At 40.5% G+C, this 20,415-nt stretch overlaps 2 protein-coding genes across 5 annotated transcripts in view; one reads left to right on the top strand and one right to left on the bottom strand.

Moving 5' to 3' along the window:
• The window catches only part of LOC307139892 (glutathione S-transferase P-like), a 729,649-nt gene that overhangs the window by 586,794 nt on the left and 122,440 nt on the right, over positions 1 to 20,415 (bottom strand). The window lies entirely within an intron of this gene.
• On the top strand, positions 778 to 18,481 carry LOC307139894 (ADP-ribosylation factor-like protein 3). Of its 4 annotated transcripts, XR_013818187.1 has the most exons (8): positions 800 to 964; positions 6,318 to 6,362; positions 9,121 to 9,264; positions 14,369 to 14,485; positions 14,779 to 14,829; positions 15,863 to 16,048; positions 16,164 to 16,794; positions 18,084 to 18,400. XR_013818187.1 is itself a non-coding variant. In XM_079839042.1 (7 exons), the coding sequence occupies exons 3-7, from the start codon at positions 9,136 to 9,138 to the stop codon at positions 16,206 to 16,208; spliced, it is 528 nt and encodes a 175-aa protein (XP_079695168.1). In that variant the 5' UTR covers positions 778 to 964; positions 6,318 to 6,362; positions 9,121 to 9,135; the 3' UTR covers positions 16,209 to 18,398. The 4 variants fall into 4 exon arrangements, 2 of the variants coding, with proteins under 2 accessions (XP_079695168.1, XP_079695167.1); XR_013818186.1 differs by lacking the exon at positions 6,318 to 6,362 and having other exon boundaries at positions 778 to 964; positions 18,084 to 18,475; XM_079839042.1 differs by having other exon boundaries at positions 778 to 964; positions 16,164 to 18,398.

The raw sequence follows: 20,415 nt of genomic DNA, 5'->3' as shown, positions 1-20,415 counted from the left end.
TATATATATACTTTGGGCATGCCATGGATGTAACATGGCTAGCCAATAAGATTTGTTCTTTTTGGATAACATTTGTAAATGTTTGTTCACTAAATAAAAATATTCAATTAAAATTGATTAATTGTTTTGGTTTTTGTTTGATATTCATTTTAGAATAATTGAACTTAATTGTTTTGGACAAAATTAACAATGTTAACCTGATTCAACTAAATGGCATTGAATTAACCTTATATATAAAATTTAAGTTCACTGAAAAAAACAATGTTAATTCAATTCAACATAACCCAGTTACGTGGAACCTGTTGACATAAAAAAGTTAATTAAATCAAACGTATAATTTTTTGATAGTGAGAATTGGACCCTACTCTAAAGTGTGACCTAAATCAGGGGTTTTCAAACTGGGGTCCGGGGACCCCCAGGGTTCCTCCAGAAGGTTCTAAGGGGTCCCCAGAAAATGTATGAAACAATATGTTGTATTTATAATGTCACACTTACTATTTATCTGACAGTTTAAATGTTTTTTCGTACATAAAAATAGATGGATTTTAGGAAGGGGGTCCCTCATAAAAGTTCATCATATTTGGGGGTCCTTGACATCATAAAGTTTGAAAACCCCTGACCTAAATGTCTTTACATAAATGATAATATAATTTTTAAAAATGTATGAAATACTCTAGTGAAAAAGTGTTTACCCAGTAGAACTAGTTAGCAGGGTTAGTAAGTCAGAGATAATTCTGTAAAGTCTCAGTGGGGGTGGGAGAGAGAGACACTAATTCCGTCTTTCCTAATCCTTCATTCTGCACGTCTTCTGCGCTCGCTCAACACAATAACCATCACACACTCACAAACCCCTGAATATGGCAGAGGGATTGTCAGCGCACACACATCCTTAAACCTGCAGAGACAACAGAGGAATGTAAGACAGCGGGACGGGACAGAAGTCAAGATGGGCGAAGCTCCAAAGGTATGTTTATCACTTTCTCTGCGTCAGTAGAACCACACACAACCTTTGTGACCAGAACACCCAAAGTAAAATATTATTTACTGACATCATTGGTTCCATGAAGAACCTTTAACATCCACGGACCCACAAAAGGTTCTTTAAGAGTGGAAAAAAGGTTCTTCGGATTAGTAAAATTACTGAACTGTTCATTGAAAGGTTCTTTGGGGAAGTGAAAACCACCTTTTGGAATCGAATTTTTTTTAAAGTTTGAGTAAGTTTGGATACATCATCTGCCAAATACATAAATATAAAGATATATGTTGAATAATCTGGATGATTTCTGTGTGCTTTAGGTTTGAGTACAATTTAGTGTTCTGGGACGATTAGCATTGCCTTATATAACAATCAGAGATGGGTCACATGACCCAGATAAATCTCATTACTCTAAGCCTTAACCACATGAATGGGGTCTGTGTTTTACTCTCAGAGTCTGAATCTCCAATGACAGTTACACAATTGGACAACAAATATACACTGCCAGTGTCTTAAATACACACTTTATGTTCTGGAGTAAATTTGCTGAGGCATAATGCTATTTGCTTAATCTGTTCACCTCAGAACGAGGCTTAATCTCAGTTTACTTACTGCTACTTACACTCTAAGAAAATGGTGCTATATGGCACTAAAAGTGGTTCTTGGTTCGTAATCATAGGGGAACCACCAAATCTTAACATGTTCTGTATATGGTAGCGGTGCTATATAGCACTTACTCCTTTTCCACCAGTATGAACCGGGTGCTAGTTCAGAACCAGTGCTAGTGCCAGTTTGGAGTTGGTTCGATTGACGAGCCTTCTAAGAACCGGTTTGCCTTTCCACGGGCTAGAGAGCCGCCACAGAGCCAGGTCTTACGTCACTGTATACGTCACATCTTTCTCAGCAACACTAGTGAGGCATTGATTGCTGATTTCGATATGTGGGCTTTCGATCTGTAATTAGATCAGTAATTTAGTTTATATGGTTAATTTATTTTAATAATTAGATTTATTTTAGTTGAAAAATGTAGTGTCCCCAACTGAGCACGCCAAGCCAGAGGCAACAGTGGCAAGGAAACCAAAACCCCATCAGGAGCATAATGAAAAAAAATAAACCTTGGGAGAAACCAGGCTCAGTCGGGGTGCCAGTTCTCCTCTGGCCAATTAACAAACAGCGTATGATTATTATTCTGGCAACTTTACAGGTCAGAGGTCATAATAGATCGGAATATTCGAAGGATCAGAGGCAACACGCCGGAGACGGGTTTATTGAGGATGATGTATCGATTTAAGTATTATTAAATTGTAAGATTCAAACAATCGGAGTCATCACGCCGGAGACGGGTTTATTGAGATGCCGTGTCGATGTGGCAATTTCAGGGGGAGTCTAATCACGATCTCTGCAGTCACTTCAGGGTCCTGTGTTGGTCATGTCTGGTCGCAGGTCCACCATCTGATCTGGATACGGCCCGGATCCGGCTGACTGCAGTAAACCTCGGGATAAAACAGAGAGACTAACATTAGCGTAGATGCCATTCTTCTGATGATGTAACGAGTACATCAGGTGTTATGGGAAGTGTTCCCGGTTCCGGCTGACCTAGTTAATGCAGCCTAACAATCATTTAATTGAAAAAGTGTTTTATGTATATGCCATAGTAAAGAGATGTGTCTGCTTCCCGTACAATATTAGGAAGACTATTCCAGAGTTTAGGAGCTAAACAGGAAAAGGATCGACCGCCTGCAGTTGATTTGGATATTCTCTGTATTATCAACTGGCCAGAATTTAGAGAGCGCAGTAGACGTGATGGAGTTTAATGTGTTAAGAGCTCGTTCAAGTACTGGAGTTAAACCATTTAGTGCTTTGTAAGTAATAAGTAAGATTTTAAAATGTATGCGATGTTTAATAGGCAGCCAGTGCAGTGTTGACAGAACTGGGCTAATATGGTCGTACTTCCTGGTTCTAGTAAGAACTTGAGCTGCTGCGTTTTGGACCAGCTGGAGTTTATTTATTAAGCGAGCAGGGCAACCACCCAGTAGAGCATTACAATAATCTAACCTTGAGGTCATGAACGCATGAACTAACTGTTCAGCATTTTGCATTGAGAGCATGTGCCGTAATTTAGATATATTTTTAAGATGGTAGAATGTCGTTTTACAGATGCTAGAAACGTGGCTTCAGTCTGGACAACACCGATGCATCTCGAACAAGCCTTCCATAAACAATGGCGAACGTTGCGTTACTATTGATGCACATGACTTTACGAATCCAACGCATTCGTGCAGCTCGCCGTAATTTGTATAGACGGAGATTACAATTGAGCAGCTATTAGCTCCATTAAAAAATGGCGGATCTCAAGTTTGTGTTCATCTCACCCTAAAAAATTCTATATGGCACCAAAAATGGTTCTTGGCTCGTAATCATAGGGGAACCTTTTTTAGTGCTATATAGCACCAATTTTGGTGCTTCAGTGGTTCTTCAGAGGTGCTATATAGCACCTTAGTCAAAGAACCTCTGAAGAACCACTGAAGCACCAAAATCGGTGCTATATAGCACTAAAAAAGGTTCCCCTATGATTACGAGCCAATAACCATTTTTTGGTGCCATATAGAACCTTTTTTTTTAGAGTGTAACGGTAACCCAGCCCCTGACACAAACGGTTCTTGCTTCTAGACCAGCAATGATTTGGTGCTACTTAAGAACCACTTCTCCTGGTTCGGAGCTGGTGCTTTGGGTGTGGAAAGACAAAGAACCGATTTGAAACTAGGCTCTGGCTCCGAACCAGCACCAGCACTGCCTCAGTGGAAAAGGGGTATCAGTCATCCCAGGTGAAGAACCACTGAAGCACCAAGATTTGGTGCTATACAGCACCAATAGCGCTTCAACCCGGGCACGTCCTCATGCAGCTTAAGGAGTTAAAGGGTTAGTTCACCCAAAAATGAAAATTCTGTCATTAATTACTCACCCTCATGTCGTCCGACACCTGTAAGACCTCCGTTCATCTTCGGAACACAAATTAAGATATTTTTGTTGAAAGCTGATGGCTGAGAAAGGCTTCAGATAGGCCTCCATTGGCATTCAGTACATTTACACTCACAAGACCCATAAAAGGCACTAAAAACGTCGTTACAAAGTCCATCTCACCACAGTGACTCTACAATAATTTTACGATGCAACTACAATAGTGTTTGTGCGCAAAAAAAAAATCAAAATAACACCTTTATCCAACTTGTTCTTGTCTTCCGTGTGTGCCTCCACGACGCATGCGCGAGAATATGACGCAGATCCGGCGTTCGGACACATGACCCAGAAGCGATTTGTTTACAAGCAGAGGAAGACTCGCGTGTCTAAGCTGTTGAATTCTACATTGATCGTGCTTTAGGTCTCAGCGTAGTTCTCAAAATGGGGCTTAAGTGTGCATTTCATGGATTCCCGAACGCCGGCGCTACGTCATATTCTCGCGCATGCGTCGTGGAGGCACACACGGAAGACAAGAACAAATTGGATAAAGGTGTTATTTTGATTTTTTTTTTGCGCACAAACACTATTGTCGTCGCATCGTAAAATTATTGTAGAGTCACTGTGGTGAGATGGACTTTGTAACGACGTTTTTAGTGCCTTTTATGGGTCTTGGGATTATAAATGTACTGAATGCCAATGGAGGCCTATCTGAAGCCTTTCTCAGCCATCAGCTTTCAACAAAAATATCTTCATTTGTGTTCTGAATATGAACAGAGGTCTTATGGGTGTCGAACGACATGAGGGTGAGTAATTAATGACAGAATTTTCATTTTTGGGTGAACTAACCCTTTAAAGTGGTTCCCCTATGATTACGAGCCAAGAACCACTTTTAGTCAAGTCAAGTCAAGTCAACTTTATTCATATAGCGCTTTTAACAATGCAGATTGTTTCAAAGCAGCTTCACAGTGTTAAAACAGGAAAATAATGCAACAGAATTTTATTCAGCCATATAGCCGTTCTGGAGAAAGCGGTGATGTCATCAACTTATTTCAATTATCATACAGTGACTGATTGCTGATTTCGATATGTGGGCTTTCGATCTGTAATTAGATCAGTAATTTAGTTTATATGGTTAATTTAGTTTAATAATTAGATTTATTTTAGTTGAAAAATGTAGTGTCCCCAACTGAGCACGCCAAGCCAGAGGCAACAGTGGCAAGGAAATCAAAACCCCATCAGGAGCATAATGAAAAAAAATAAACCTTGGGAGAAACCAGGCTCAGTCGGGGTGCCAGTTCTCCTCTGGCCAATTAACAAACAGCGTATGATTATTATTCTGGCAACTTTACAGGTCAGAGGTCATATTAGATCGGAATATTCAAAAGATCGGCGGCAACACGCCGGAGACGGGTTTATTGAGGATGATGTGTCGATTAAATAATTATTAAATAGGAATAATCGAAATATCGGAGTCATCACGCCGGACACGGATTTATTGAGGATGCCGTATTGATGAAACAATTATTAAAGTGCAAAATTCGAAAGATGGGAGTCATCACACCGGAGACGGGTTTATTTAAACTTTAAATCAAAATTGTAATAGAATATCAATGATAGCCTGTTAAAATAACGCTGGTTTATCAAATTCCTCATCCATAGAAATATCACTCTACAAAATGGTAATATATATGGCACTCCACCGGTTTAGCAATAAACTCGCTGTGAAACTCCATTCACCTTTGCAGCAAAGCAGGGAAAAATGCCAGCGGAGAAAGTCCCAAAACTAAAACTCATTATTGAATCAAAATAAAATGTTCCTCTGTGAAATGAGCCTGTGACATATTTTGACTCCACCCCTCAAAGAATCGAAATCGAGAATCGAAAAGAACCGAAATGGAAAGTAAGAATCGGAATCGTTCAAATCAAAACGATGCCCATCCCTACCGACGCAGTTCTCATTTTCACCTCCAGGTGTGCGTTTCCCATACAACGTCGTAAATAATTTCTGAACTACCATAGTACGATACATCGCTGAAGAAATCAACTAGCTAGTCACGACTGTTTCCCGAAACCGCACTGTAGCAAATCTGTCGTTCAGCCACGTTGGTTAGTGGTTAGTGCTTTGAGTGTCTGTGTTCATGATATGACAGTTTTCTCAAATGAAATGCGAGTTATAGCAGGCATGAACGCCGGCGCTGGCGCCTGCTGACGGCTCTGAGTGCGCAGAGTAACGGCCGAGCTCAGTGTTTTGACTGAATAATACGGTTTCTTGCGTGATACATTTGTATATTTTTGTAATGTTTTAGTCTGGTCGCTATTCACTGCCATAATAGGAACGGAGCGCGTGCAGGACTATTTATTTTTATTTTTTTCTGCTTTTGAGGTCCGAAAAAGATAGAAGGACATAGGGCATTGGGACAACAGCAGGGTGAGTAAAAGATGGCTTTATTTTCATTTTAGGTTGAACTATCCCTTTAATAACGTTGGTTAGCGCAGGGTTGCCCGAGGAGGACGAGACAGTGGACCCGCGCAGCATGTCAAACACGCTACACTCGTTAATTTGTAACGTTACACCACATATTTGTACATATTTGTAGTGCATCCTCCCGTGCAAGAAATACGTTTGTCACATGTGTTGCACTGTGCCGACCCAGGCTTTTTTTTAAAGGTCCCATGGCATGGCATTTTTCTATTATTTTATAATGTTTCCTGAGGTGTACTTAATTGTTAGTATGATTTTTACATCATAAAATGTCATAATTTAGAAATAAAAGGCATTTTTTCTGTACTGCTGTTTGCCCTGTGGCTGAATGCCCTGTTTCATGAAGCGTGTCTGCTGTGAGACTTCAGTAAAAACGCCCACTGTTGTGATTGGCTGACATCACGCATTTGAAATGAGTATCAGATCTTGTAGCGGAGGGGGCGTGGTTTAACGAGGTCTACGAGGCACGAGTCTGCCAGAGAGACGGATGGACCTGAGTTCACTTCTCATCAGTTCTGTTAGTCTCAGTTCAGTGAACTGTTGTAGTTACAGCATATTCTACAGGTTATTCGTTTATTTCTAGTCAGAGGGACTGTCACTCATGTCAGAAAGTTAGTAACTCTAGTAAATTATGGATCAGCGCTGACTGGAGACGCGAACCGTTTAGAACGATTCAGTCCGATTTGGTGAACTGGTTCGGTTCACTAAAAAGAACCCGTTCAAAAGAATGATTCGTTCGCGAACCGGATATCACGGACCAGAGACGGAGTGATTGCTAACAAAGTTATTTATAGTAGCTACTGAGTTGTGAGAGCGCTGTCAACGGGAGTTTATTGTGTTTGTATCTGAGAGTTCTGAATAAACACGAGTCCCAGTCACGCCGAGTCCGTCTTCATCATTATTCTACCAACTTTGTAACACATGTAATGTACCATTACAGCTGTCGATATGAACGAGTTACGAGTAAGTGTTGATTATAGCATTATTTTTAGATATTTTCCTATCATATGAAAAGCGTCAGTGATGCGCATTGAGTACACAGCGCAAACAAATACACAACAGCAGTAATCGAATGTAATCCAGTTTATTGTGGGGAAAGCTGGCTAGCCCGGATATGTTCACGCTTACAATCTCACGGTTTGGTGCCTCCGCTGTGGGCCAGATGCAGTACTGGGGGTCGCTGATGTTGAAGGCCGACCGGCCAGTGCAGCCCGAGCTTCGGCGTGCGTGAGGTTTATCTCTAAAGAGATGTGAGTCTGCTAATGTTGAGCAGAAACTCACGACTATATGCACATTTTAGAACAGATAGACGCGATGAGGACGTACAAAAACACTGACTCACAAGATAGAAAACACGAAAACACCGTTCTGTCAGGAGAAAGAGAAGCCTCAGCGTGTGCACGAATAATAAAGTTCTGTGTGAACTTGAATAATTAGCTACACATCAGAAATCACTGATCACAGATCAGAAGGAACTGAAAAAAGACTTATGTTTTCATTTATACATCCAAACACTGAGAAACTGCCAGCATTCACTCGTTCACAAGCCATGATCTCTCGAGGACAAACAAATATGGTGCTCGCATGCCATGGGTGTGCCAAATTCTCTGGGTGGAGGAAAGGGAGGTAACCGTTCCTGTTATGACTTCATAACAGGAGACTTCAAGATTGGCTCGTCTGGCCTGTCATTTTCTCAAAGGCAGAGAAAGACCCCCAGAACTCGGGTTTACACCGATCAAAATTTCTAGCCACTTGGGGACAATATTCAGGCTAGGGGAACTCATATTAATGTTGAAAAACCTCATAAAATGAAAATTTCATGCCATGGGACTTTTAAGGGAAATAAAGCCACACTTTTCAGAGCCGCTTCAACTCTAAAAAATGCTGGGTTAAAAACAACCCAAGTTGGGTTGAAAATGGACTAACCCAGCAATTGGGTTGTTTTAACCCAGTGATTGGGTTAAATGTTTGTTTAAAACAACCTAATCGCTGGGTTAAAACGACCCAATCGCTGGGTTAGTCCATTTTCAATCCAACTTGGGTTGTTTTTAACCCAGCATTTTTTAGAGTGTACCGTGCTCCATGGCTGCAACAGAACAAACGGGCGCAGCAAGCACTTCCGGAAATCCGGTGGCCACTATGGAAACCAAAACTTGCGCGTTTGGAACCGATGATCGGAATCGGAAAAAAAAAATCTAAACGATTCCAATGGCATCGTTATTTTTTAAACGGTTCCAAGTTGGAACCGGTTCTCGATGCTCAATCCTATGCGTTGGGCTGAAACTAGCAAAAAACACTTGCGTCACGCCTGGCATCACATTGCACCGGGTGTATGATCAGGCCTGCTAACAATTTTTGGTTCCCAAAATGTTACGGGAATGTTAGTTTGTGCTTGTAAAAAATAAAAACCCAAGCAGCTTTAATAAAGATAAAATAGTAAAGCGTGGCACTAGCAATGCCAAGGTCATGGGTTTGATTCCCAGGGAATGCATGAACTGATAAATGTAAATTTTGAATGCAATGTAAGTGGTGGGTAAAAGCATAAATGTGAATGATCCTAGAATGTTACAAATTAGTCAATATAAATATTTTCTGATCCCGTTCTCCCCCTTTTCTCCTTTCTAGAATCATAACAATAAAAAGTGCAACTTTTAACTGTAGAAACTCAGCATGCTCAAATAATGTGAGTGTTTGTGCTCCTCAGGGTTTGCTGTCGGTAATGCAGAAGCTGAAGGGATCCACAGAGCTGGAGCTCAGATTAGTTCTGTTGGGTCTGGACAACGCTGGTAAAACCACACTGCTCAAGTGTCTCGCCTCTGAGGACGTGAGCACCATCACGCCAACACAGGTGCGTCTAAGCACACACAAATCATCCCTGCTCAAAAGCCAGACATAAACCAGCACGCGTTTACTGGTGGTTTGAGCAGGTTTAGTCCAGCTTGCTCCAGTCCAGGTTTGGTCCAGGTACAGTTTGCAGCTTAAGAACTGCTCACTAAGACAGGAAGAAACCATCTGAAAGACTATTTTAGCATTCTAACTGAAATGGAACCTGTTCTGATTTGGAACGCTCTACATCGACAGCCACTCATAGAAACAGCACAGTTTAACCCTTGTGCTTCCCTCGCACTTTATTACAAATTCTCAGCCACTCCCCCTGTTCTCAGCCACTCCCCCTGTTCTCAGCCACTCCCCCTGTTCTCAGCCACTCCCCCTGTTCTCAGCCACTCCCTCTGTTTTCAGCCACTCCCTCTGTTCTCAGCCACTCCCTCTGTTCTCAGCCACTCCCCCTGTTCTCAGCCACTCCCTCTGTTCTCAGCCACTCCCCCTGTTCTCAGCCACTCCCTCTGTTCTCAGCCACTCCCTCTGTTCTCAGCCACTCCCCCTGTTCTCAGCCACTCCCTCTGTTCTCAGCCACTCCCTCTGTTCTCAGCCACTCCCTCTGTTTTCAGCCACTCCCCCTGTTTTCAGCCACTCCCTCTGTTCTCAGCCACTCCCTCTGTTCTCAGCCACTCCCCCTGTTTTCAGCCACTCCCCCTGTTTTCAGCCACTCCCTCTGTTTTCAGCCACTCCCTCTGTTTTCAGCCACTCCCCCTGTTTTCAGCCACTCCCTCTGTTCTCAGCCACTCCCTCTGTTCTCAGCCACTCCCCCTGTTTTCAGCCACTCCCCCTGTTCTCAGCCACTCCCTCTGTTCTCAGCCACTCCCTCTGTTCTCAGCCACTCCCTCTGTTTTCAGCCACTCCCCCTGTTTTCAGCCACTCCCTCTGTTCTCAGCCACTCCCTCTGTTCTCAGCCACTCCCCCTGTTTTCAGCCACTCCCTCTGTTTTCAGCCACTCCCTCTGTTTTCAGCCACTCCCCCTGTTCTCAGCCACTCCCTCTGTTTTCAGCCACTCCCCCTGTTCTCAGCCACTCCCTCTGTTCTCAGCCACTACCTAAGAAACCTAAGAATATACCGCAGTCCCAGACGGAGTACTGAAGGAAAATGAAAATTGAGCAGAAGTACGTAGGAAGGCGGAGCCAGGCTAGATCAAAATCACCCGAAGCCCTAAAATTATACTTCTTTTTTTTTTTTGTCCAGAAAGTTTATTTCATTTAATTTTGATATATATATATTAAACATTTTTAATGCAATTTGTTTGGAGTTTTTTGTTATTGTTTATTTTATTTACCTTTAAATTACTAGATTTTATCAATAAATTAACAAACAGTAATTTATACATTGTTCACATTCTTTCAACTTTAATCGAAATAACAATTTCACAGGTGACCCTTTTAATTCAGCTCAAAATATCTCACATTGGGTGTCTCTTGAGGAAAAAAGATAATATAACATGATATTTCATGACTCTTGCCACTAGATGGCACATAGCTCTATGTGGAGGGATGAGCTGTTCCGCTGGGTCCTAAAGTCAGTTTCTCTTCAGTGTGCATTCAGATACACATGTATACATAATAAAATCCTTTTTTGGTAAAGTTTTAGCATTTCTAGTTTGAATTTTGAGTATTTTTAGGCTTTCTATGTGCACTGAAAGAACCATTCTTCGTATTCCATTAATTCCTATGTGGGTCAAATTGACCCGCGAGGGAAGGATTTGTTAAATTTTTTAATTTCAACCAAAAAACAGTATTTTTTTTTTGGCTGCATTCGTGGTTCAAGAGCAACAACTCCATCTTGGACCACTCCGATGAACACTTAATTTTTATAAATAAAAATGTAAAAAGAGTTTTGATAAAAATGACCATGGGAGAATTTGCATTAGTGTGTTACCAAGCTAAATCTGGGATGCTCTGAAAAGAATAAGCACTGGAGCTCACAAAATATTGGTTATTTATTGAGTGCTGCATATCATAGGCCGACCCGTAAGTTATCCTGCATTTACATGCTATTGGAAAATTCCTACTTTCCACTTCTGAAGTCGTAATTACGACGAGTTTGTGCAAGTGCTTTGTTATTGGGCAGAGTAGGAATCATTGAGGACACCGGGTTTATTCTGGCCTATTTATTGGGAAAATCTTATTAAAGCCAAAATGATATTTTCCCATTCATAAAACATAAAACATAAGTGTCAAATTATTTTTTCATATATGTAAATATGCACTACTTTAATGACAAGACAAGGTGATGCAGCTGCTATGGAAAAAACTAATAAAAAAAAAACTGGTTTAAAGTTTATGACCTGCCCAAAGTGGGAACTTGTGTATCAGAATGATCCCAGAGCTTCCCAGTGGTAAATACGACATGAGAGGGCGTTCATATCCAATTTTTAACTAGGAAACTTGTATTTAGGATAATTCAAATAGCACATGAAGGTAGCATTAGCATCACAAAAACCCACTAGGATATTTCCATTGGCTTTTGGATTATTGCAGAAAATAAGCTCCATGACCAACAAAAGTTTCTTACATGTTTTGTACATCATGATAATGAAGAGAAAAGCTGAAAAAGGCTTTAAACGAGCCATACACCACGGTCACATGACTTCAACGTCATGTCTTTATTTAATAAACATGAACATTCATAAATGAACATTCTCCTGAAAGTTAGAGTTGGAATACTTTGCTTATAAACACAATGAGGCTGTGAAAGTAGTGAGCAGATGAGTTTACATGATTTGTAATGTCCGACAACATCTGGAGTCTCATTTAGACACCTCCCATTCTGAACATGAACATTCTGAAACAAACATGAACATTCTGAAACATGTAGTAACATTTAAAAATGGCAAACGTCCAACTGAAACGTTCTGAAAAAAAATCTGAATTTATAAACGTTTTTGTGCTAACGTTCTGAGAACATTATTTTAGACCAGATAACTTCCCAGCAAGCAATTTTGCGTTAAAAAAACCTCCTAATCGCCGTCCAAACACAACCCTGACATCTAGGCTAAAACAAGGCAAAATTTGGGCTGTCATTGGAAATTTAATAGACGTCTAACCATAGCTCAAGAATAGACTAGTCATCTAGAACATGAACATGTCAAACATATGAAACCAGACGCCTTGTAATCACTGTTGACTTTGCATACATGATGGAATATCACACATCTCTGAAGTTATTTAGGCAAAAATGCCATGTAACCAAATTTAAGGTTATTTTGGCTGGAAGTTCCGGCTCATAACCGGACGATATCGGGTCTATAGATAACCAAGACGGTGAAATGACGACTATTGCTTGCTGGGTTTGATTGAACGTTTTTAAAGCAGCACTAGGTAGTTTTTGCTCTCGGGGTCCCCCTACAGTTGCGAAACAGTATTGTCCTCTACTACTGTCGTAAACTGTCATTCTACATCAGTGGATGCATCGCACGTGCATTTGTTGACATGACAACTATGTCATAGTTACTATGATAGCCCTGAACACTGCAGCAGGAGTTCACCTGTCTATGGAGTTCACATGCAGGTGTTCTGCTTGCGTCGCGTGTGAAATGTCTTCATCCCAGGTACAGTGGCATATGTTTCAGCATGTCATATGAATATAATTTCATGGGTTTTATTTTTTTCAAACGCCAAATGATCGCGATGCTCACGTTTACAAGCCAGCGTCATTATAGTAGCCTAGTCTATTGGTTTCCGTTTTACAGAATCTATATGATACTTCAATTCAATGTTTGAGTGGTAGGTAATAACCATATATCGTCAATATTATAATATCAAGCTACCCTAGATGAATCTGCAAATTTGAAAAATCGATTTGCATTATAGCTTGAGGCAAGACAAATAAACCAATATCACAGACATGTTAGGTATCCTAAAATATGATTTTGTACGTCTTATATGTATTTACTTGCAAGAATGTAGCCCCTCCTCCTTCAGCTCACACCAACGAGCAAACGCTGGCCCAATGTTGATCCTCGTCCTGCCTTTAATCCGATCACTTTCTCCTTTCCTCTTTTTGCTTTCCTCCGACAAAACCTTTGCTTTCTTATTTTTCTGTGCTGCTTCGGCCATGACTATAACATTCGGCAAACAAATTATAGTTGGGCTCGCACGTCCGAATTTAAGGAAGTGGTGGTGGAAGTGACGTATATGCCGTAAAGCAGTCGAATTTTGTAGTTCTTTCTTTTCTCGAGTTACTACCCGAAACCCGAAGTTTAAAAGTACGATTAAAAACGATACAGACCCCGTCAGGCGATGGCAGACGTGTCATTCAACCTATTGTAAGTCAATGTATCATCACAAGAGGTTTGAAAATATATTATAAAGGTTGAAAAGTTACCTAGTGCTGCTTTAATGTTTAAACAAAAGCACATTGACTTCAGGACGATTGAACCAGAAGTGCTAAAATGCAACTCGTTTCTGGGTTTTGGCCTATAAGAATACGTTAAAAGATCACTGTTAAAAATAAAGGTTCCAGAAGGGGGTTTTCACAGGGATGCCATTGAAGAACCATTTGTGGTTCCCCAAAGAACCTTTCAGTCAACTGTTCTTAAAAGAACCATTTTCAAGGCAATTTTTAGAACCTTTTGTACAATGGAAAGGTTCCATGGAATTTGTTGACTGAATTTATTTTTCATTTATTTACACTTCTCACAGTTTGTGTGGTTAGATTTTTTTTTTTACTAAACTCATTCCAATGCATTATGGGATTATTTCAAAGGATACATGCGATGCTAGCTCAGATTTTGGACCAGCCTTCATGTCGATGCCTTGAAATGCTGCCAACACTCTAAAAAATGGCAATTGGGTTGTTTTAACCCAGTGAATGGGTCGTTTTAACCCAGCGGTTGGGTTAAATGTTTGCTTAAAACAACCCAATTGCTGGGTTAGTCCATTTTCAACCCATCTTGGGTTGTTTTTAACCCAGCATTTTTGAGTGTGTGAGTATGTAGGCAGCTCACTAGGTTTTGGAACAGGGCCTGTTGTAACATGCAGAGCCTGTTATATCAAATTACATATTCTTTTATTTGCAAATGAAGTTATTTTGGGTGATGTTGACTAGTAAGATGTTTTCAGGGCTTTAACATCAAGAGCGTGGCATCTCATGGGATGAAACTGAATGTGTGGGACATCGGCGGACAGAGAAAGATCCGCACTTTCTGGAAAAAATACCTAGAAAACACAGATTTATTGGTGAGTATTATTTTAGAAAGACTGCACAATACTACAAAGAAATACATTACACTCTAAAAAATGCTGGGTTAAAAATAACCCTAGTTGGGTTGAAAATGGACAAACCCAGCGGTTGGGTTAAATGTTTGCTTAAAACAACCCAACCGCTGGGTTAAAACAACCCAATTGCTGGGTTAGTCCATTTTCAACCCAACTTGGGTTATTTTTAACCCAGCATTTTTTAGAGTGTAGTTATATGTGTCAAGTGTTGCTGTTTGCTAACTAACTAGACTTGTTTGTTGGTTCATCTGTAGGTTTATGTCATAGACAGCGCTGACAAGAAGCGGTTTGAGGAAACAGGATTGGTAAGACGGGAAGTTAAATGCAAATACAATCCCTAGATTTTTCCGGGGACAAACCCTGTTTGTTGTTTTTTCCTTGTATGTTAGCAGTGAGTTGTGTTAAATTACACAGTGAAACATGGGAAAACATACAGTGGAGTCCAAAAGACTTCTGGGATTTCTGTCATTTGACTCTCAGGACACTTAATAAACATTAATTGAATGTAACATAAATCCGTTATGTGCATAACTGATAAGAAAGAAACTAAGAAGAAACATTATTATTAAAATTAAAACCCATAAAATGTGAAGTGTCAGACAGGGAATTTTGTGAATGACAGTTTTTTTACTTCCATAAACGGTATTTCACTGTAAAATTATATCTATTACAGTTTTTCCCTGCATAGTAAGGGAACTACAGATAATAACAATTTCATGAAAAATATGTAATTTTATGTGATATGTGATAACATACATTTCATATTACTGTATTATAAATGCTGAAAATGTTTTTGGTGAAACCCTGATTCACCATTCAAAAGTTTGGGTCAATAAGAATAAAAAAGAAATGCATGGATGTATTAAATTGATCAAAAAATCAGAGTAAAGACATTTATAACACGTCTCCACTGCTCTAGAGTCCAGTGGTGGCGCGCTTTACCCCACCCCGTTCTTTCACAAATGTGTGTAGAAGCGTCTGCAGGCCTAGTGCTTGATTTACACACCTGTGGCCATGAAGGGATTGAACACCTGAATTCAATGATTTGGAGGGGCGTCCCAAAACTTTTGCCAATAGAGTGTATATCTGAGTGAAGCGCTTCTCAAACAAGAACAAATGTAGGGCGGGGCTTGATTTTGTCTGTGGGGAATTGATTGGATGGTTGTGGTTTGCTATTGGCTGATCTCATGTGAGTGACAGGTTGCTCCGCCCTCATCATCAGAGGGAAGATATTCTGAGTAAAGATTACCAGGAACATGAATTAGAAACAATAATTATGTGCACAGATAAACCATACATAATAAATACATTTATAGCATGCTATGTGTACGTCTGTAGGAACTGTCTGAGCTGATAGACGAGGAAAACCTTGCAGGCGTTCCCATCCTCATCTTTGCCAATAAACAGGATTTAAACACGGCGTCTCCAGCCAGCGAGATCGCCGAGGGTTTGAACCTGCACACGTACAGAGACCGAGTGTGGCAGATCCAGGCCTGCTCTGCGGTCACAGGAGAGGGGGTGCAGGTGAGGGACAGCAGGGGGTGCTAAAGCCGCACATATAAACAACCACTGGACCTCATTACAGCAGTTTGAGGAGTAAGCCATCACCTAAATCTTCTTCCATTTTCTCTGTTTTCAGGACGGTATGAATTGGATCTGCAACAACCTCATCAGGAAGAAATGAACTTTTCTGAGCTGTACAAGCACATGCACTGCAAAAAAATGATGTTATTACTCAGTATTTTTGTCTCGTTTTCCAGAACAAATATCTAAACATTATTAAATGTTGATGCTAAATGACTGAAGATATTAGGTCTTGTTTTCTGACAAATGTATCAAAATGAAGTGGAAAAAAATTGCCAGTGATTTCAGAAAAAGTAACTTTTCTCTTTGAATTTGTATTTATTTTAAGCACAAATACACTTAATTTTGATGATTGTATTCAGAAAGCAAGTATGTAAATGTAAATGTATCTTGCTTGATTTTGTGGAAAACAAGACGAAAATACTGAAAATAATTGTTTGCGCTGCAATAACCACACATGATAATTTGCATAAACTCAGTACAATAAGTGCAAAGGTGTTGATATTTTCCTTTAAATATGTCTGTTTCTATTTTTATAAGGAAGTAATTGATTTTATTTTTAAATGTTTGCCATTGCACTGCAATCTATTAAAAATATCAAACAAATTATTAAACCAATATAGATTTACTTCAAAGGAAAAATGGCAAGATATCGCCTTATCTTCTGAAAAAAGCCTAAAAATTAAGTGAGTTTGTGCTTAAAAAAAGAAAACAATATCTGTCCATGGGGCAAGAAAAATAAAGTTGGTTCTTCGAACCCCACTGACATACACTCACCTAAAGGATTATTAGGAACACACACTAATACTGTGTTTGACCCCCTTCCGCCTTCAGAACTGCCTTAATTCTACGTGGCATTGATTCAACAAGGTGCTGAAAGCATTCTTTATAAATGTTGGCCCATATTGATAGGATAGCATCTTGCAGTTGATGGAGATTTGTGGGATGCACATCCAGGGCACGAAGCTTCCGTTCCACCACATCCCAAAGATGCTCTATTGGGTTGAGATCTGGTGACTGTGGGGGCCATTTTAGTTCAGTGAACTCATTGTCATGTTCAAGAAACCAATTTAAAATGATTGGAGCTTTGTGACGGTGCATTATCCTGCTGGAAGTAGCCATCAGAGGATGGGGACATGGTGGTCATAAAGGGATGGACATGGTCAGAAACAATGCTCAGGTCGGCCGTGGCATTTAAACAATGCCCAATTGGCACTAAGGGGCCTAAAGTGTGCCAAGAAAACATCCCCCACACCATTACACCACCACCACCAGCCTGCACAGTGGTAACAAGGCATGATGGATCCATGTTCTCAGTCTGTTTACGCCAAATTACGCCAGACTCTACCATCTGAATGTCTCAACAGAAATCGAGACTCATCAGACCAGGCAACATTTTTCCAGTCTTCAACTGTCCAATTTTGGTGAGCTTGTGCAAATTGTAGCCTCTTTTTCCTATTTGTAGTGGAGATGAGTGGTACCCGGTGGGGTCTTCTGCTGTTGTAGCCCATCCGCCTCAAGGTTGTGCGTGTTGTGGCTTCACAAATGCTTTGCTGCATACCTCGGTTGTAACGAGTGGTTATTTCAGTCAAAGTTGCTCTTCTATCAGCTTGAATCAGTCGGCCCATTCTCCTCTGACCTCTAGCATCAACAAGGCATTTTCTCCCACAGGACTGCCGCATACTGGATGTTTTTCCCTTTTCACACCATTCTTTGTAAACCCTAGAAATGGTTGTGCGTGAAAATCCCAGTAACTGAGCAGATTGTGAAATACTCAGACTGGCCCGTCTGGCACCAACAACCATGCCACACTCAAAATTGCTTAAATCACCTTTCTTTCCCATTCTGACATTCAGTTTGGAGTTCAGGAGTTTGAACCACACCCCTAAATGCTTTGAAGCAACTGCCATGTGATTGGTTGATTAGATAATTGCATTAATGAGAAATTGAACAGGTGTTCCTAATAATCCTTTAGGTGAGTGTATATTTTTTTGTTTTAACCATAAAATCATATATTAGAAAATCTTGTGTGTAGTCTCAGTTTAGTATGTGATTTCATGATTTTCCCCATTTCAGATTTCACAATTACTGTCTGATTGTATGAGCTTCATAATTAAAGATTTTATAATGTCTTTAGAAAAGCGATTAGAAACTTCATCCATCCTTAGACAGACACAAACAATAACTGCAAACTGCTTTATTTTGTTTGAGTTTTGTTTCAAATGAATCATAACTGTACCTAATATTGCACTGTACTTTCAAAGGCTGTTAAATTTCAGTGAATCATCAGAGAAGATTTGGTCTTGCGTCTGTTTTGTTTTCCTTAGAATAGCGAGTTAATAATGTTACATAAAGTAACTTACTATTACATCATCCAGATAATAATGCCACATGAAACTGCTCTGGGTTTGAACGAGACAGTAAGTTCTCTTTTTCTCCAGTTTTTTTTTTCTTAGCGATTTTTCACCCTTCGCCGGGAGTTTGATTGACAGGCGATCTGACCAATCATAATGCCGAACTGATCATAACGTGCGCTCTGCGCTGCCGGTTCTCTTGAGCTGAGCTGCAGCAGAGCAATCTCGCGCCACAACACCAAAACAGTATTTAGGTAATTTGATATCTGAGACTTTGTTACATATCAATAGTTATAAAGCACAACGGTTATTGCGATTTATTGGATGGGAGGAGCGCTTCAATGTTTATTTCATTAATTAACTCTGTTTTGATGATACAAATGCCGCCATACTCTCCGAATTTACCATTGATTATTCACCATCATATATCATAAATACAAAGAGATAAACACAGTAAAACTAAGCCGAAACCATAGAAACATTCTTAAGGGGGGGGAGGGGGGGGGGTTTCACTGTGCAAGTCTTTTACACTGTTAAAGACTTGGATTCCCATGCTAAACAAGGACAATTTTTTTCTGTGGCAAAAATACTTCTTCCAGTTTCTCACAAGTTTTTTTCGAGTATGGGTCTGCGTGACGTCAACAAGAGCGGCATATCCTTGTACGGCCCATAGCTCTTGTAGGGGCTCTTCACCCGGGAGGGCGGCATATCCTTGTACGGCCCATAGCTCTTGTAGGGGCTCTTCACCCGGGAGGGCGAGTGCGAGCAGAGCGAGAGAGCAAACGCAGGCCCACTTTGCTCAGCTTTAGGGAAGTCATCAGCTGCGCTGCAGTCACAGGACTTCACGAAATCAATGTCACCAAAGAAGTGTGTTTTTGGTTGTCAGGGCAAGACAACCCTGCACAGCTTCCCAAAGATCCCAGGGTTAATGGGACAGTGGATGGAGTTTGTTTTTCCGGAGCAGGAGTTGTGCAAGTGTTTTTGTTTGTTCCCTGCATTTTGGCGACGATCGTTTTATAAACAAGGCTCGGTTCAACTCCAGATATGTAGTTCGTCTAAAGCTGAAAGATGGAGCGGTCCCAGCGATTAAGGTTCACAGTCATGCATTGGAAGCAGGCGGTGAGTAAAACTGCTTCAAATGTCTTTGATTTGTTAGCAACATGACGTGCAAAACCGTTCCGCTTGATACTGCTAACTTTAAGTCCTTATAAACCAGGAGTAAACACACACAAATGTTGTAAAACTTGTGCATGACAAGCCGCTAAGCAAATACAGTTCAATACATACCATGGAGACGTCCTGCTGTAGTTGCTGCTGCTGCTCCTGTTCAATTTCAGAAAAAATACAGTAGGAATGTGTCAAAAGCCAGAAAAAATAGAGGTGAAAAAAGCAAATAAAATAAGTGAGAACGGGCGAATCACTTGTGATGAAAAGTCCAGGGTGGAGTCTTGTAGAAGACGAGAATCTGATACGATCCAAATGTAAAGGTCACGTGAACAGCCTCAAGCAAAAAAAAAGACAACAAAAATATTTGAGCGGAACGTCAGGTTCAGCTGCAATGTGAATATAGCCCTAATTTCACACAGATACATATTTCCTGGTGAGCCTCAGATCTGCATGACTTTTCAGGTGTATCTGTAATGATGGCAAAAGACAAATCAGTTGATTGAAACCTTGTCACACTGATAAACACTGCATTTCATTCCAGAATGAGTTTTCAAATGCCGTTTCAGGTCTCATTGATATGGGAAACTTCTCAATCTGAAGACACAGGAACTTCTCTCTGGTGTGAGTTATCACATGATTCTCATAGTCTGTGAAACTCTTTCCACACTGATGACAACTAAAACTGTTCTCTCTCTAGTGAATCCTCAGGTGGCACTTAAGGTTATCCTTATTTCTGAAACTCTTTCCACACTGTTCACACGTGCATGGGCTCTCTCCGGTGTGAAT

The sequence above is a fragment of the Gobio gobio genome (assembly GCF_949357685.1).
Source record: "Gobio gobio genome assembly, chromosome: 16".
Lineage (NCBI taxonomy): Eukaryota > Metazoa > Chordata > Actinopteri > Cypriniformes > Gobionidae > Gobio > Gobio gobio.
The sequence above is the reverse complement of the archived record's forward strand: the minus strand, read 5'-3'. Positions and strand labels throughout refer to the sequence as shown.

What these genes read in the sequence shown, in the direction of transcription:
- LOC307139894 (XM_079839041.1), top strand. An exon ending in GGTTTGAGGAAACAGGATTG is followed by an intron (nt 14,830 to 15,862) that starts GTAAGACGGGAA and finishes GTACGTCTGTAG; the next exon opens with GAACTGTCTGAGCTGATAGA. An exon ending in TCACAGGAGAGGGGGTGCAG is followed by an intron (nt 16,049 to 16,163) that starts GTGAGGGACAGC and finishes CTCTGTTTTCAG; the next exon opens with GACGGTATGAATTGGATCTG.